Raw genomic sequence first — 18944 nt, forward strand, 5'->3', positions numbered from 1 at the left:
GGGGCGCCTGGGTGGCACAGCAGTTAAGCATCTGACTTCGGCTCAGGGCGTGATCCCGGCGTTATGGGATCGAGCCCCACATCAGGCTCCTCTGCTATGAGCCTGCTTCTTCCTCTCCCACTCCCCCTGCTTGTGTTCCCTCTCTCACTGGCTGTCTCTATCTCTGTCGAATAAATAAATAAAATCTTTTAAAAAATTATTTAAAAAAAAAAGAATGAGTATTCTTTGGTTCTGTGGTGTAGTGTTCTATATATANTTCTGGGGTGTAGTGTTCTATATATATCTATGAGGTCCAACTCGTCGAGTATGGCATTCAAAGCCTTTGATTCTTTGCTTAGTTTTTGCCAGGGTGTTCTGTCTATTTCTGATAGTGGGGTGTTGAGGTCCCCTACTATTACTGTGTTCTTATCTATATGTCTCTTTATTTTGGTTAAGAGTTGGCTTGTGTATCTTGCTGCTCCCCTGTTGGGGGCATATATATTTATAATTGTCATATCCACTTGTTGGATACATCCTTTAAGAATAATATAGTGCCCTTCTGTGTCTCTAACTTCTTTAGTGNAAAATCCAATCTGTCTGATATGAGAATTGCTACCCCAGCTTTCTTTTGAGGTCCATTGGTGTGAAAGATGGTTTCCATCCCTTTACTTTCAGTCTGAATATATCTTTAATGAGTCTCTTGTAGACCGCAAATGGATGGGTCATGTCTTTTTATCCAATCTGCAACCCTGTGGCGTTTTATGGGAGCATTTAGGCCATTTACATTGAGACTGATTATTGAGAGATATGATTTTAATGATGCCATGTTGCCAGTAAAGTCTTTGTTTCTATAGATTGTGACTTTCTGTTCTGCATCACTCTTGGGGCCTTTTTACTTTTATAAAACCCCCCTTAATACCTCCTGTAGGGCTGGTTTCGTGGTTATGAAACNCATTTCTCTTTAAAGTCTTTGTATCGGTTGTGACTTGCTGCTCTGTATCACTCTTGGGGCCTTTTTACCTTTATAGAGCCCCCCTTAATATCTCCTGTAGGGCTGGTTTCGTGGTTACGAAATTGGTTAATGATTGGCGATTTTGGAACGTCTTTATTTCTCCATCAATTCTGAATGACAGCTTTGCTGGATAAAGGATCCTTGGCTGCATGTTTTTCTCTGAAAGAGCTTTAAAAATGCCCCCCCAAGCCTTTCTCTCATTCCAGGTCTCTGTAGACAGGTCTGACGTAATCCTGATACCTTTGCCTTGGTACGTGAGAAATTTCTTTGCCCTGGCCGCTTTCAATACTGTATCCTTGGATCTAATATTTGCGAATTGCCCTATGATGTGACGTGGCATAGGTTTGTCCTGGTTGAGCTTGGATGGGGTCCTCTCTGCCTCTTGGACACGAATGCTTGTTTCCCTTGCTAGATTAGGGAAGTTTTCAGCTACAATTTGTTCAAATATCTCTTCTAGACCTCTGTTTTTCTCCACCCCCTCAGGGATGCCGATGATTCTGACATTGGAACGTTTCATTGAGTCAGTAATCTCCCGTAACCTACATTCTTGAGAATGAATTTTTTTGAGTCCAGATTCTATTTTAGCTTTTTCTTGTACTAACCCATCCTCCAATTCACTGATACGTTCTTCTGCCTCATTCACCCTTGCCGTCAGAGCCTCTAGTTTTGACTGCATTTGGCTCATAGAATTTTTAATTTCTGCCAGATTCACTCTCATTTCCACCCTTAGAGATTTTATATTCTCATTAACATTTTCGTTAGTACTTTTTTCAAGTCTACACATCATCTTGATCATTGTTACTCTGAATTCCATTTCTGATAATTTGGTTATATCCATATCCTTTAGTTCTGTGGCAGAGGCCACAGACTCATTGTCTTTTCTTTGCTGGGGGGGGATTTCTCCTTCTTGTCATTCTGATGAGGAGAGGTTGCGGGGTTGTCCAGAGCCCAAATTATTGACCGGGACCCAGGTGGTGCGCCCTTGTTTTATAGGGAATCTTAGGGATGTGAGCTTCTTGATTTTTCAGCCTGCCTTCTGGGGGAGGGGGCTGCCGCACCGATACTCAGACAACCCTGTTTGGGTAGAGTCTCCATGTCCCCTGCAAGGGGGGGGATGGGGATGGGCACACTGTGAGCCGGTATTTCCAGGCTTTTGTTCTCTGGCGGCTTTCCCTGGCGGTTTGCTGTGAGAGTCAGAGCAGCAGCGGCCGAATCTCAGCCTCTGTCTCAGAACAGAGGGATCACGGACCATTCTCCACTGATGTTCTGGATGTTCTGGCCACTTTAACTCTGTTACTGTTGGTGCTGCTCAACCCTGCAGCGTCCCGGGATGTGCGCCCCACACCCGGAGTCCCAGCCCTCACTTCCAGGGCCGGCACGTCTCTGTCCTTTGTGTTTCTAACGCCGCCAGCCACCAGCCTCCCGGCGCACGCTCCTGGAGCTCCCGGTCTCAGTGTGGTTCCAGTGAGCGCACCGGAGTTCCATTTCAGTCTGGTGGTGCGCGTTCCTGGCTCACGGTACCAGTCTGTTTTCTCGCGGGTGCCGGTCCACGAGTCCGCCCGCTCCCCTGTGCAGGTGGCTACCGCTTCCTGGCACCCGAACACGGCAGCTCCCTCCCCCTTCTGTTTATCTTCCGATGTCTGTGCGCGGTTTCACGGCTCCCCGCTTCGTACCTCAATACTCAGCGCTGGAGATGTTCATTTGTAGAGATCCAGATGTATCTTCCTGCGTCTCAGGCTGATTCCGTGGATGTTCAGGCTGGTCTGGTACCTATCCAGCTCGACTCAGGGGACCGGCTGAAAAAGGGGTCCCCTACTCCTCTGCCATCTTAACTCCCTCTGAGGGCAGCCAAAATTTAAACCTGGGTCATCACACTCCTGACCTTGCACTCTTAACCACTAAGCCAGCCCTGAGACTACTTAGCCAATAAGCGGGTTTAGAATGCTAGATCATCATGTGTGGAACTGTGGCTATGGCTTCACTGCTAGACGCACTGCTCGGGGCTGCAGGCAGAACATTAGAGAAAGTTCTCAGAAACAAGAGGTAAGATCAGGAGTATAATGGACAGATTCAAATGACTCATCCCCAGCTCCTATGATACTATGTGTCAGCTAGCTCACAAAGCAGAGCCCCTTCCAAAGCTGAGTGATTGCCTGAGAAGAAATAGCAAGAGCCCTCAGTAAAACTCCTCCGGGGAAGGAGGGAGGAATCGTGACCAACTAAGAGTAAAAAAATATATTCCCCACCATGCCGCTCAGGAGATAACAGTGATAGATGTATTAATAAAAATATGGCTTCTCTGAACTAAGGCCTCAAAGAACAGATGAAGACCTCAAAAAAGAGGTACGGTGGGGCGCCTGGGTGGCACAGCGGTTAAGCGTCTGCCTTCGGCTCAGGGCGTGATCCCGGCATTCTGGGATCGAGCCCCACATCAGGCTCCTCTGCTGTGAGCCTGCTTCTTCCTCTCCCACTCCCCTGCTTGTGTTCCCTCTCTCGCTGGCTGTCTCTCTGTCGAATAAATAAATAAAATCTTTAAAAAAAAAAAAGAGGTACGGTAACAAAAAGTTAGCAAAGTAAGCTGGCAAAGTTGATGGAAGAAACAGAAGAGAAAAAAAAAGCCATCGCAACAGTGAAAATCTCATCAGAGGAAGCAAGGAAAGGTAAAACACTAACAGAACTAAAACCAGGCAAAAATCTTTCAGATTATCAGAAAAAAAGGACACTCAAAACAAAGCTCCGAAACACTGACACCCCATGAATGGTTTCTAAAAAGCACTGAAAGCAAAAGCCATAATATACACAAAAAAGATGATAGAACTGAGGCCAAACGTACCTCTGTAGGCTGATGTAGAAGGATTTGTGATATGCAGAATTAAAACAAGTTTCAGTAAGTGCGTGCAGTATGTGCTTATTCGCAAGACAGAAAGGACATGCATACATATGAATGCATGTAGATGCACAGAAACGTGTGGAAAGAATGCACATTCAACTGGAAACAGTTATCTCTGAAGAGGGCTGCTGGAGGTCGGTGCTGGGATCATATGCCCTTTGGTGCTGTTTGAATTTTACGACCATCAACACCTCAACAACAAACTTTTCAAAGAAAAAGAAAGTACGTATTTTTTAAGCCATCAAATATATGTGAAAATATGAACAGTGGCACAAGGGAGACTCCAGGGTCATTTCTCAGGTTGAATGGACCAGTTACTGTACCAACATGGTTGACCCGCGGAATAAAAGAAATTCACTTCCATTTTTTACAAATCTCATCAAAGTATCATTCCTCTCCTAGCTATGGATCCAGTTCAATAATATCATGTTATTCTTATGACTTCAATCTTCACAAAGCTTTCCATTCAATCAAGAACATACTTGTAGGCATAAAAATGTTTCCCCATGTACAACGAGAATGAGCGGTGTGCTAACCAAGCCTACTTGGCAAACTTCCAGCCTCTACAGGCAAGTGGCCAGTGGTTCTGTAGACCAACAAAGGAAAGGGAGCTGCTCTATGTCATTCTTTTCAGACTGAATTTTCTCTGCGATCCATTTACAACAAAGTTAGGAGTAAGAATACACAAGTAACAGTTGGGCCAGCTCTTACTGCTGTCTTGATGTCTTCACTGGGGTACACTTGATCCCAGCTACAGAAGGAAGGTCCCTGAATTGTTGTGGGGCCCTTAATGATGAAATGTTCTCTTCCCCATGACCAGTTTTGAGATATACAATGCTTAGGCTACAGGATTAAAAAGGTACCTGCTTAATTAAGATGAGTTCAAAAGTCAAGTGACATGCTTATTTTCCATCTAGAATCTAAACCCCAAAAGGAAAGAAAGAAAGAAAGAGAGAGAGAGAGAGAGAGAAAGAAAGAAAGAAAAGAAAGAAAGAAAGAAAGAAAGAAAGAAAGAAAGAAAGAAAGAAAGAAAGAAAGAAAGAAACCTCCAATCCTCCAATTACTACAAATGAATATATTTTACCCAATGTGGGGAAAATGGCCAGAAACACACACATGGTAACTAAGAGACATGTTCAGCAGTGAATTAATGATCTTAGTAAAGAAGAGCATGCTTACCAGCTGTACGAATTTTAGAAAGTCAATGAAGATGTCACTTCTCAACATGTTTGGGTCCACGGTTACTGAAAAATACGGAGGGTAAGCCAGGTCAGCATGGGGCTGGATTGACTTCTCTATTAAATTATTCTGTCCTCCAGGGAGCCCTGAAGGCCTGGCCAGCGCACCCCTGCCTCCTTGGGCAATGGAGCTATGACCTGTCAAATACATGAAAATCCATAAAGCTTGCCTCCTCCAGGCAGCCTTGACAGCAACATGAACCCATCATATCAGTCCCAGGAGTCTCACTTTATTCACACATCCCCATATCACTCAATATCCAGCTTGCTGCCCTACCAGGATGATGATGAAGTTAATTTGAAAAAGCAAAAAGATATTAAAACGTGGACCTGGACTCCTACGTCAGCAAGACATTTCTTAATTTGAAAATCTGAAATCAACCAAGAAACCCTGATTGAGAGTATCTCTTGTATCAATAGGAGCTCTCAAGAGGTTATCCCCAGAAAAGTGATTGTAAGGCTGTCAGAGAGATTTAAAGTTTTCTATTCTTCTATACCTATAAGAGTATTCACCCTCTTAGTTTTTAAAGCTCAGATACCAATATTCAGGTGCTGTGGCCAGTAGAGGGGCAGAAGCTTTCCCCTGAGAAGTCCAAACTCCTGCACGAGGGGTTCCCCAGCCTTTCTCATTTCTTATGCCTCTCCTGGACCCTTCACTCTAGCCAGACTTATGTACTTACTAAATCTATAGCAAATGTCTTTCTCTTTCCCTTTCCTTCCCTTTCCTCCCCCTCCCCCCCACACACTTTTTTCTCCCTCCCTCCCACCCTCCCTCCTTCCTTTCTCTATTTCCTCTCTTTCTCTTTCTTTGTTTTTCTCTTTCTGTTTCTTTCCCTCCCTCCCTCCTTCCTTCCCTCCCTTCCTTCTTCCCTTCCCTTCACTTTTTCCTTTCCTTGCCTTCTTTTTTTGTTGCTGTTTCAATTGATTGTATCACTGTAACTTCTACCAGCATTCAAAACTAGCACTGACTAAAGTCATTTCAAGTTGTATCTTTCCCAAACAATGCAACATTTTTCAAAAGTAAGTCTCCATATTATGAGAAACTTTTTTATAAAAGGTATTCCCTCTTTTTTAAGGGAGATGATTTCAGGGCGTGGGGAGCCCTTGTCTTATTTTCTGGAATCTATGTGGTAGAAATGCAAATTAACATTATAATCGTTAGCATGGATTCTTGGACATGGGGAAAGCCGTTGAAAAATGTGTTCACCCAATTAGTATTTACTGTGCAACTGTTAAGGACCAGGTACAATGCTAAGCACTTGTATATTTTAGTTCCTTTAATCTTCGCCACAAACCCTGGGGTAAATATTATCTCTATTTTACAGATAGACACTGGAGCTCAGAGAAGGTAAATGTCTTGCTCAAGGTCATACAGCCAGTGAGGTGCAAACCTAGGATTTGACTCTGGGTCTGCCTCTGGAGCACATGTCTTAGTCACAACACTAAGCTGCACTGTGTCCTTGTTCTGTCTTGCCAGAGAAGGGTGCAGGAGATCTCCCCGTGATGTGCACAAAGGCCAGGCCTGGAAAAGCAACCCCTCGGGCACTGATCATTTGTGGAAAGGCCAGTAGTTAAAGGAGTGTTTCCCTAAGACATGAGAAATCAAACCAAGGGAGAAGAAAAATTCAACACATACTACATTTTGAGTTGGAAAAGGCTTATTTAATGGGTCTAAAGAGGGATATTCTCCATTACAAAAGACGAATGGGAAATAGATGACTTCTAGAATTTTTATTTACTATCTTTAAGGAAAACAAGTGCCGCCATGAGAAGTAATGAAGTAAGTCTCTAATTGCTGATCTAGAATGGTCTATAAAATATAGATTTTAAGAGGAAAAAATTAACTTACAGAAGAAAAAATCATTTTTTCTTGTGCAATGAAGGATATCAGTGGGATAGTTGGTGCAGTATGAAAAAGGTCTCTAGATAACATTATTATACCAATGTTAATCGCCTGATTTTGATAACTGTGCTGTGGTTGTAGAAGAGAATGTCCTTGATCTTGGGGAATACACGCGGAAGTACTTAAGGGGAAAGTAGCTTGTGTAGGTAACACAGGCCTCTCAAAAAATTACATATAATACACATACGTATACCACGAAATTGAGAGGATGATAACGCAAATATAAAATGTTAGCATTTGGGAAATCTGGGTGAAGACTCTACAGAAATTCTTTGCATTATTTCCGCACCTTTTTGATAAGTCAGAAATTCTTTCAGTTTAAGTTTTTAAGAATCGGGTACCAAAAAGTATATAGAGTACATTCCAATTTGTGTTTAACAAACAGGAATGTGCATATACACCAGCAGACACAAAAATTTTTTCCGAGAAATACATAAGCCGTTGTGTATATTTCTCGAGGCCTGGGGGGCTGGGCTGGAAGGGAATGTGCCTTTCATTGTGTACTCTTCGGACAGGTTCTTTTTAAAAAATATGTCGTGTATATACCCTTCCACATTTTCAAAATCTTTAAATACTTGAATGTCAGTTTTGCTATTTCCCCCCAACCCTCCGTTTTTGAGAAGGCTCAGTTTTGCCAACCACAGTTTTGCATGTGCAGGATGAAGGCAAGGGGCAAGGACCGGGGCACTGCAAGCCCCATTGGGGTCAGAGCAGACCTCCAAGGCTCCCTGGTGAGGACAGAGATGGACACTCATCTCTGGTATTTCCTGAGAGCTTTCCGGAAAACAGTTCTTCTCATCCCTCTATTTTGGTCTCAATCCAGGTAATAGGTCTTTGACTTCTACAATCAAAGCCAACATACAGCACCCAAGGGCAAATCTGAAAACAGAGTATTTTTAAAATCAAATACAAAGGCCATATTTTGTATGATTCCATTTATGTAAAATGTTTGGAACAGGCAAATCTATAAAGACAAAAATGAGTATAAGGGGTGATAGAGGCACGTGGGGGAGGGGAATAAGGAGTGACTGATAATAGGTGTGAGGTTTCTTTTTGGGGTGACAAAAATGTTCTCAAACTAGATTATGGTGGGTGTTTGCACAATTTTGTAAATATACTAAAAACCATTGAATTGCACACTTTAAATGCATGAATTTTACAGTGTACAATCTGTATCTCATTAAATCTGTAAAAATAAAATCCAAATACATACCATTCTGCAAATACTGTTCCAACTGGTCCCTCCTCTCCTCAGCCATGGAGGTGGTCATTGCAAGGTAGTACTTTGGTGGGAAGCGTGGCAGGCAATTTCCAAAGACCTGCCTCAGCTGAAATATCCAAAAAACATATGGTTAAAGCAAAGAACCTCCAATTCGAGGTTAATGAGACACCGAAGCCTCCTCATAGGGCAAGTCTCACTCTAGTACTTAATTCAAAATGAACCCTTCCTGGTGGCCAAAAGGAAGAAAAGGGGATGCTTTGATTTTCTTAAGGAGGAGTTTATTTCAGCATAAGTTTCTGAAGATACTATTAGACATACTATGGACTGACCTCTCCAGTCTGAGTTCAGTAGATTTGGGATACATTTTAATTTTTCATTTGTTTTTGCAAGACTGCCCACCACTCACACCACACAATGTTTCTTTAATTCATTCTCCAGTAGTATCTGTGATACCAATGATGATAGTTAGGAATTGAATTCCCCACCCCACGTCCACCAAATCTGAACATAACAGCAGATGGTCACAGCATGCTATCCGATATGGTATCCCCCAGCCAGTGCTAATGGGCACTGGGACTAGGGCTAGTCTGAATTGAGATAGTCCATCAGTATAAAACACACTCCAGACTGCCAAACTTAGTGCAAAGAGAAAGTAAAATATTTCACTAATAACTTCTTATATTGATTATATGTTGAAATGGTAATATTTTAGATATACTAGGTTAAATAAAGTGTATTACAATTAATTTCACCTGTTTTTATGTTTTTTAATTGGGCTAACAGAAAATTTTAAATTACATATGTGGCTCACATAGTATATTTCTATTGGACAGTGCTGGTTTATAAAATTCCTATAAGGCTGACATATGATCCCAGTAGAAACCCAGAGGCCCTTCCCACCCTCCCAACCACCCAAATATTGATCTAAGACTGAGGCAGCAATTATTTTTATGCAAGCTAAATAATGGATATATCAAAAATATGTTTTAAGTTAAGATAATCAAAGGTGCATCTTCCTTCATTCCAGCCCTACATTTACAGTGACAGCTTGAAGACAGGGCACAGCATCATTCTCTTTAAACTATGACTATGAGAAAGGAGGGGCGCCTGGGCGGCTCAGCCAGTTAAGCCTCTGACTCTTGACTTTGGCTCAGGTCATGATCTCAGGGTCAGGCTCTATGCTCAGCCTGCTGGAAATTCTCTCTCTCTCCCTTTACCACTCTCCCCCCCCTCTGAAATAAGTAAATCTTTAAAAATAAATAAATAAATAAATAAATAAATAAATAAATAAATAAATAAATAAAATGAGAAAGGAAACTAGTCAGAAATCAGGTTTTAACATGGTACCTCTGCAGAAGAAGGGCTAAAACTCTTACTATTGCCATAGTCAGTGGGTGAAAGAAAATGAAAACAGATTTAAAAGAAGCAAACAGGTAGGAATTTTAATTCCATGGCCTTTGTCACAAACACAGTGTGTATCTGGTGACTATTTACCTAGCTTCGAAAGACATCAAGAATCTCAGGGCGCCTGGGTGGCTCAGTGGGGTAAGTGTCTGCCTTTGGCTCAGGTCATGATCTCAGGGTCCTGGAATCGAGCCCCACATTGGGCTCCCTGCTCAGTGAGGGGTCTGCTTCTCCCTCTTCCTCTGCTTCCTCCCCCCTGCTCATGTTCTCTCTCTTTCACATAAATAAATAAAATTAAAAAAAACAAAAACAAAAAAACTTACCAGTTCTCTCCACCTTCACTACCATCACTCTGGTCCAAATCACTGTCCTCTCTTTGCCCCATTACTGCAGCAGCTTGACAACAGATCTCTCTGCTTCTGCTCTTGACCCCCTTCAGTTTATTCTTAATACAGCATCTAAGATAACATTCTAAAAAGGTAAGCTAGAGCAATCCACTTCCCTACTCAGAATCCTTCATGGCTTCCTATCTCACTCAAGGAAAATCCAATATCTTTGCAATGGCCGAGAGCTGTGCCATTCAACATGTCTACTGGCCACCTGTGACTGCTTAACCCTTAAATCAATTAAAACGAAATGAAATTTAAAATTCAGTTCCTCAGTTGTGCTAGCCACATTTTAAATACTCAACAGTATTTGTGGCATTGCTACTGAATTGGACAAAGCAAACACAGAGCATTTCCATCAGTGCAGAAAGTTCTATGGAACAGCATTGGTGTTCTAGAAAGGTTGGTACATGCCTGCCTGTAGGTGAGATACATCACGTAAATGGATGGCAGGTGATGGGAGTCAGGTTTTTCATTACTGAAGTGAGAGTTTTCAGATAAGCAAGGGGAGTAGGCTGGAATGATCCCTGTGGTGATGGATTATAGTTGGAGATCTTGGTACGAACGCATGTTTAGCTTAATGTAGATACAGATGGTTACATATGAAAGTATTTATAGATATGTGTATACACATATTTCCTTGCTCTATCAGCTGAGAGGCCTGGGAGTAACAACACTATAGTAGCAATGAATATACCCTAGTCCGAGATCTTGGCTTCTCTTAACCATTCCCCAGCTAAAGCAACCAGGACTCCATGAAGAAAATAGTTAATTTTTAGGACCGAAGCAGGAAATATAGAAGAGGAATCTGGAGCATCTTGTAGCACCAGAAAACAAGGAAGTGCTTGAAACAAAAAAATTAACAATGGGGATGTGTGCTCTAGGGCGGCAATAGGACATTAGGTTAATGCTAAAGAAATATAAGTGAATTGTGGGCTCTAGTTAATAATAATGTATTAATATTGGTTCATTAACTATAACAAATGTTCCATACTCACAGGAAACAACGGGGAAAGCTGGGTGCGGGGATATATGGGAACTCTCTGTATTATCTTTGCAATTATTCTGTAAATCTAAAACTGGTCCAAAAAATAAAGTTTTTTAAAGAAATGAAACCAAACCCTGATGTTCTGGCTTCTTGAAAAATCAGAGGTTCTGGAATCACTGGGTTCACATTCCTCAGGTAATCATCCCCTTTAGAGGAGACCTGAGCAGTTCCCACCAGCCCCCACTGCCTCTCACCTGATCCATGCCTCTCATTTCAATTACCTGCCTGACCCCTATAGCCATCGAAGTTTGCAACATTTCCTCCTTTAAATCTGGTAGTATAAAATGTTATAGCAACACTTCTTTTTTTTTTTTAATTCAAGACAATTTTCCTGTTATGCTAAACACTGCCCAAAGACACCCCAGTTGGAGCATCAAACCAGGCAAGGCTGCTCAAACAACCTGGGATTTATGTACCCATCTCTGTTAATTCCACTAAATAGGAGAAGGAAATTGTCGTCTTTGCATGTGACTATTTTTGCTAGTGGATTAAGCGATCTTTAAGAGGCAACTGTCTTCCTAGGCATGCATTCATAAGTGTCAGATGCTCCCAATGGTTTGAGTCACAGCAGCCTTGAGCCACCAGAGCTGTCCGGGTTTTCCATGGGCAGGAGAGCATCTTGGGGAAGCGCCTACCATAAGGCCAAGAGCTGAGGTAAAAATCACCGAGGCTTAAGGTTCTGATAGCCAACACAGCCCAAACTCTCCCAGCAGGTTTTACAACCTGAGCTGACTTCTCAAGGAATCTTTCCCCTCCCCTCTCTAATACTGGTTTAAGGGGGGAAGATAAACATATAATAAACTGAGTAGTTAGGTCTGCCAAATATCAATCACTGACTGCCGAAGTGCTTCAACTCCATCAAAATATAACCTTTTCTACTGGTCTCAGCACAGTTTAGCTATGAACACCAATAGCATACTAAGAATTACCTGGTAGTGGAGTTTAGCCCAAAGATTCTTCCCAAAAATTGTTCAAAGATCTCCAAAAGAAAACACACCTCTTTTGTTCTTTTATTATGATATGTCTTGTTTGTTTGGGGGTTTTGTTTGCTTTTGAAAGACCATGTTTAGATAATATATATTTTTAATCCCAGCACAATCTCCTGCAGGGATTTCGCCATCACACGGTTCTGCCTTTTAACATGAAGAGGACTTTACTGGCCAATGGAAAATATGACCTCCCTCCCCGCCTTATGCACCCCCAGCCCTCATACTTATCCCAAAGTGGTGACCCAGGACAAGTGGAATTACAGACACAAATGGTGTCCTTTCTAACGCTGACTTATCCGTCCCACCTCTCCAAGGCCCCTTCGAATCAACACCCCAGATTTACCAGATAAAGGGCTGCAGCTCAAAGTGATCCAGAATGTGGCGTCTGGTACCGAAGAACATTAGCCCAGAGCTTGTATATTATCCCATTACTTCCTCAAAATAGCCCCGTGAGACAGGGTCATCATTACCGTCAACACGTCATCCTGCCACCCTCACATCAAAGTGACATGACAATCACAGTGACCTGAAGCTCAGGGAGATGAAGGGACTTTAACCAAGGTCCTATAAGCTCATGACTGGCAGATTTTCATTACTTTTTCCTTCTCTCCCTCGTTATCCTCCCTTCTTCCTCTTTTCTCCTCTTCCTTCTCCTCCGCCAAATCTCTACTGAACCTCTACTAAAGGAGGATTCCGTGCTGGGTATACTATGCCTACAGCCTTCCTTCCGTCCTTTCAGTATTGGGCTTTTGTAACTAGAGCAGGGGAAGGAAAATATATACACAAAAGGAGGAACACGACAAGGTCTAAACACAAAGTGACACAGGAATCAGAGAAACGTATCTCATGCAGTCAAGGAGGACTTCCCAGAGGAGGTGAGGCTTTGAGATGGGTCTTGAGAAACTGCTAGTCCCTGACGAGTGGGCCAGAAAGCAGGGGTCTTCCAAGGATGGGGAAGTGAGGTAGACAGAGGTAATGAATGGTCCGGCCTGATACAAACAGAGAATCTGAGTAGGGAAAGAGGGGAAAGAGGGAGACTGGGTCAGCACCAGGCAAGGGGGAAGAACAAACCAGCACTTATGGGCTTACACAGAATTTCCAACCCCATGGAAAGATCCTTCACAAGATTCTATGGCTTGCGCCCGTTGCCATATCTGATACTGGCAGAATGTTTGCAAAGCGGCAGGCATCCTTTTCATAGAGTCCAGTGTCGCTCACACAGGGTGGCCTCATCTTTAACACTTGGTCAAAATGAGCCAGTTAAATGTTTCCTTCTCAGATCTCTTTAAATCCCTTAGAGGAAGGTGTTGTAGGCAAGAGCAGAGCAAAAATCAAACTGCTTTTATTTAGCTAAAGGCTCAGAGAGAAGTCAGGTCAGGCAGGTCACATGGCAGAGAGATGACATGGCACTCAGGCAGTTCACATGGCAGAGAGATGACATGGCACTCAGCAGCAGAGGGGCAAGCTGCCGGAAGGAACCTCGCCATGGGACATGGCTGCAGGCAATGACTTCAGAGGGCACCAGTCACAAATGACATCTCGAAAACACAGCCAGGTTCAGTCTCCCCGGAGTCAGTCTCAGATGCAGTAGCCTCCACTCAGATTGGCAGAGAAAGAGCAGGGGCCGCCTCACCTGGGCAAGTGCCCTTCCTCGCACTCAAAGTTATCCAATATACAAAATAGAAATCCAATACTTCAAGTCAGAAATCACGTGTGCTGAGGCACCACGGTGGCTCAGTTGGCTAAGCAACTGCCCTTGGCTCAGGTCATGATCTCAGGGTCCTGGGATCGAGCCCCCATCGCTGAGCGGGGAGCCTGCTTCTTCCTCTCCCTCTGCTGCTCCCCCTGCTTGTGCTCTCTCTCTCTCACACTCTCTCTCTAAATAAAATCTTTTTTAAAAAAATCACATGTGCTCGAGTGCTGTCTGCACGTATACCACAGTGCATGCCCTCTAATAGGAACTTAATAAACATTTCTTGAGTAAATAAATCAATCAGTTAATTCTATAAGATGATATTTTTATTCTATCAGGATAGAGAACTTCCTAGGAAATATACTCAAGTGCACACACAGATGGGGCCTTTATGGTTTCCTTTTTTTAAATAGTGTTTTGTATTAAATCAGATTAAGAATTCTGAGCCATTTTCACATCTTCGGTGAAATAAGAAGAAAACCATCTAGCTGAGAAGGGCCTGAAAGACCACCCCCAAACCTTCTCCGACTCAGGGTTGCCAGACAAAAGACAGGATGCCCCGTTAAGTATGTCCCAGTCACTGCATGGGACTACTTACCTAACTACCTCTTTGTTGTTTATCTGAAATTCACATTTAACTGGGAGCATGTGTTTTTATTTGCTCAATCTGCCAACCTCACTCAGACTATACACAAAATGGGAGTCATGATGATGAGTGTACCACTGACCCCGAAGACGCTTGCTGGGCAATCTGAATAAAATCCTGCTCCTGGAATTCAGACAGAAAGCAGACCTTGATTGACGGGTGAGAAGCGGAGGGAGAGGATTGAGGGCAAAGGGGCAAGGGAACTTCTAGAGTGCAAAAACTTTTCTTTATCTTGATTGTGGTGGTAGTATTGTACACGTTTACCAAAATTCACCACCCTGAGCACCGAAAATTGGGAAATTTTATGATATTCCCAAATAGAGTAATAGCTTGTTACTTTAGGACCCAATTGTTTTACTGATACAATTTATTAACTTTAGTAAGAAACCACAAAATATAATGGGCCAGCGCCGTTTCTGGAGATCAAATCTTGGCTCCAATACTTACTAGCAGTTTGATTTGGGGCAAGCTGTGCCCCTGTTTTTTCATCTGTTAAATGAGGCTAATTATAATCCTAGCTCATAGAACTGTTGTAAAAATTAAACCTGCTATTATTTGTAAAGCTCCTGGCACCAAACTTAACACACAGTAACTGCCTGTGTTTTAAATGAATAAGGCAAATAGCCACCTAAGTTCTAAATAGTTTCTTTAAAATGAAGTTGTTGTTATTGCAGGAGGAAAAAATGCTAAGTGCAAGGGGTAAGAGAGTTGGAAACTGGATAAAGAAATCTCCATTTTTGGACTTCGAAAAATTTGGGACAAATATGAAGTATTAGTTAATTAATATCTACTCTATACCCTACATCGGGCACCAGGCTATGGCAATTCAATATTTAAGAGTCCACTGCAGTGGGGCGCCTGGATGGCTCAGTCAGGTATGCATTGACTCTTGGTTTTGTCTCAGGTCATGTTCTCATGGGTCCTGAGATTGAGCCCGGTGTCAGGCTCCACGCTCATGCAGTCTGCTTGAGATTCCCTCCCTCTGCCCCTCCCACCACGGGCGTGCCTTTCTCCCTCAAATAAATAAAACTTAAAAAGGGGGGGGGGAATGCCTGGGTGGCTCAGTCGGTTAAGTGTCTCCCTTTGGCTCAGGTCATGATCCTGGGGTCCTGGGATCGAGTCCCACATACGGCTCCCTGCTCAGGGAGGAGCCTGCTTCCCCTCTGCCTGCTATCCCTCTGCTTGTAGTCTCTCTCTCTCATTCTGACAAATAAATAAAATCTTAAAAAAAAAAAAAGAGTCAACTGAAGTGAATAACAGTTCGTTGTTCATGGCTTCCAAAACAGAAGATCGAGAGTAAAAGTTTACTCACTTTATGTCTCTCCTCCTGAACCTGCTAAGATTCAACAGGTCTTAGTTTTTCTGAAACCAAGCATTTCTTCTGAGTCTGTTGATTAAGGAGGGCCAGATTCAGGAATTCTTCAAGCCTCTTGGTCAATAAATATTTACTGAGCATGTTCCATGTCCCAGGCTCTGGGAGAAACTGGCCCCTACGCTTCACAAGTACTCTGGGAAGTGGACACTCATAACCACCTATTTGCTTATTATTTTTGATGAAAAAAATTGAAGGTCAGAGAAGAGGTAAGGTGACCAGCCAGGAAGCGGTCGGTCAGTCCCACACCCTCCTGCCCCCACTGCTGTCTCCTGCTTTTCAGGCTGTGAACGGCAGTCTCCCCAATCCCACTCACACTAGAGGACACAGCTTAGTGGGAGAGATGATACTGCAACTTCTTCCTCCAAATACCCAGCACACCTATACTCCCTCGTCTCTTAAGATCTCCATCTGCCGACCTCAGCGGTCCTCCCAAACCCCCAGGCACGTTTTGGTCACAAGTAGTTTCTCATTTTGCAGAAGTCTGAATCCATGCCCTTCCTCATTGAGTCAGCCCACCAACATTCCTGAGGACCTTCTGGGGCAACCGCAGCAGGTGCTAGCAATTCAGAGAGGACCGCACAAATTACAAGCCCATTACAAGATTACAAGCACATTACACCTGTTTTTTGTTGACTCCAAAGAAACGTAATCAGGCCTTGAAAATAGACTTTTCCAATGCCCTCTGATATGAGCAAGAAGGCTCAATGCAATGTTTGCAATAGTAAAAAAAATGAAATTGAGAGCTGTCCTTCAACAGAAGGTGTATCTACTCACTAGAAACGCGATTGCCTGGAAGGATTCTCCCAAAAATGTTAATAGCTGTTGCCTGGGAAAGTTTGTTTGTTTCTTGGTTTTGTTTTGTTTTGAGTTTTATTTATTTAAGTAATCTCTGCACCCTCACCTGGGTCTCAAACTCAGGACCCTGAGATCCAGTCATATGCTCTTCCCACTGAGCCAACCAGGCTCCCCTTTCTTTCTAATTTTGGGTATATTCTCTTTTTAAAATTTTTAATTAAAAAGAAAACACTATACATAGAGGAAGAGGGAGGGTGCAGTTTATTTCCAAACTTTCTTTGACTCCTCCAACCCATTTTGAAGACTTGCAACACTTCCTTATTAGGACAATAAGAGCAGGTTAAAAAATCAGGCTGCCTCCCAAAGAAAATGCCACCAGGACATCAGAGTGAGAAACTATAGCGGGAAACGACCTCCTGTCTTGATAAGTCATGTTTCCCGGGTTTCCCCCCTGCCAGTACTTGAAGCCTATAAATACAGGAATTTGAAAACAAAAAGAGACACACCTTTTTAAAGAAGTAAGCCTAAGAAACTCTGGGAGAGAGGAGATTAAATACTTATGTACAGGATTCCTAAGGCACCTTGGTCTAGACTGAGTATGCTCATTTTGAATGGGGACATTGTCCTGGGGAACAGCTGGCACTGAAATGGAGCCCACCATCCCCCAGCACCCTGCCAGGGGATCATTGGCCTGGAAAGGGGTTGGGAGAATGACCTGAGCCCTACTGCCTCATCTCCCAGCTGTAGAAGGTTAGGAGCCGCAACCTATATAAACGGAGCGCTGTGCCAAGCAACACAGACCAGGAGCTCCAGGTCGGTTACGGATCAGGGGCTTGGAGCCCTCAAAAAGTCCGGTGTGTATGGGGCGCACTTTTCCTCACCCGCCTCGAACTGGCTCACCTGTTCGTGCCAACGATGCAGTTGGCTGTAGCGCACCCTGCAGAAGAGGTACCCGTCCAGGTACACGGAGTACAGCTGCCACACAGAGACACACCGTCCCGGATTAGCTGAGCGCGCAGATGAGCCCCAGCCCCGCCAGGTTACCGACCTTCCCCCCCAGCCCCATCGGACCCTGGCCCCCAGCGCACCACGTAGCGGCCCCCCAGCGGGTCCGGCCGCTGCTGGGACACCGGGATACAGAAGTGCATCTTCATGGCTCCGGCGGCCGCCCGGAAACAGCGCGGGCAAGCCGAGCCGCGGCGGCGCGTCTCGAGTCCGGGCTCCGGGAGCAGCTGCGCTGCGGATCTGCAGCAGCGCGGTCCTAGTCTCGGAGCCCTGGGGCGGTGGCCGCGGGGGGCGGGGGGTGCTGGCTACGCCGCCCCGGGCGTCGGCAGGTGGGGCGGCCCCCGGGCCACACCGCCCCTAGCCCCGCCCAGCTCTGGCCGAGCGCCCGGGTCCCGGGGCCTGCGGGGAGCTGGGCTCCCAGGGGCGAGGCGGGGCCTGGGACGGAGTACACGCCCGCCAGGGGTTTCACCCTGGGGTGTGGATGTCTCTGGGCTCGTTGGCGGGAGAAGCGTGCGGGCGTGGTGCGTGGGGAGATAGAATTCTTCTCGGGAGAGGGTCCTAGGTTTTCTTCAGATTTTCATCGGAACCCACAAAAGTTTAAAACGGTTGCTCCAGCCACATAATGTCCTGACCACGTGCCAACCAAGTAACTACTTCCCACCCTGCCCCAACATCTCGGGGTGGGGCTACTTGCTGGAGTGGGGGGAGGAAGGGTGCAGGGGAATGCGCTGCGGAGGAGAAACCTGCTTTCTCCAAGGGTCCGTCTGCTCCAGGGCCCCATTCTGACTGCGTGGCTTGGGGAATGTGCCGCCCACCCCCCCTCCAATGGGCCTATCGTGTTGCGGGGGAAGGGAGAACAAGATCCCTTGCAGATGCACCCTCAAGCTCAAAAAGTTGACCTTTTCTCCAAGTAGGTGCCCAGACAGGACTGGGGGCGGGGGGAGAAGGTGTGTTCTATTACCTGTCGACAATGCCTGCATGCAGTGCGCTATGAATTAAGATTTTCAAGAAGTACATAAATCTAATAGTTGCCCTAGGACTAGCGCAATTATACTAGCTTTAGTTTTTGGTGGTAACATTCGTTAAATCTAACGCTTAAGGTATGCCATAATATTTATAACCCCGATTTAGTATTTTTTTTATTATGTTAATCACCATACAGTACATCCCCAGATTCCGATGTAAAGTTTGATGCTTCATTAGTTGCGTATAACACCCAGTGCACCATGCAATACGTGCCCTCCTTACTACCCATCACCAGTCTATCCCATTCCCCCACCCCCTCCCCTCTGAAGTCTTCAGTTTGTTTCTCATAGTCCATAGTCTCTCATGTTTCATTCCCCCTTCTGATTACCCCCC

The 18944-nt window shown here is 44.4% G+C and overlaps 1 protein-coding gene across 1 annotated transcript in view; it reads right to left on the reverse strand.

Moving 5' to 3' along the window:
• The window catches only part of SNX31 (sorting nexin 31), a 61062-nt gene extending 43328 nt beyond the window's left edge, over positions 1 to 17734 (reverse strand). The window contains exons 1-4 of the mRNA XM_011237336.3: positions 17669 to 17734; positions 17481 to 17555; positions 8236 to 8350; positions 5061 to 5125 (exon numbers count right to left, since the gene is read on the reverse strand). Of these exons, the coding sequence (XP_011235638.2) occupies positions 5061 to 5125; positions 8236 to 8350; positions 17481 to 17555; positions 17669 to 17734 (321 nt within the window). The remainder of the gene's footprint in view (positions 1 to 5060; positions 5126 to 8235; positions 8351 to 17480; positions 17556 to 17668) is intronic.
• Positions 17735 to 18944: the final 1210 nt, after the last annotated feature.

The sequence above is a fragment of the Ailuropoda melanoleuca genome, chromosome 9, assembly GCF_002007445.2.
Source record: "Ailuropoda melanoleuca isolate Jingjing chromosome 9, ASM200744v2, whole genome shotgun sequence".
Classification (NCBI taxonomy): Eukaryota; Metazoa; Chordata; class Mammalia; order Carnivora; family Ursidae; genus Ailuropoda; species Ailuropoda melanoleuca.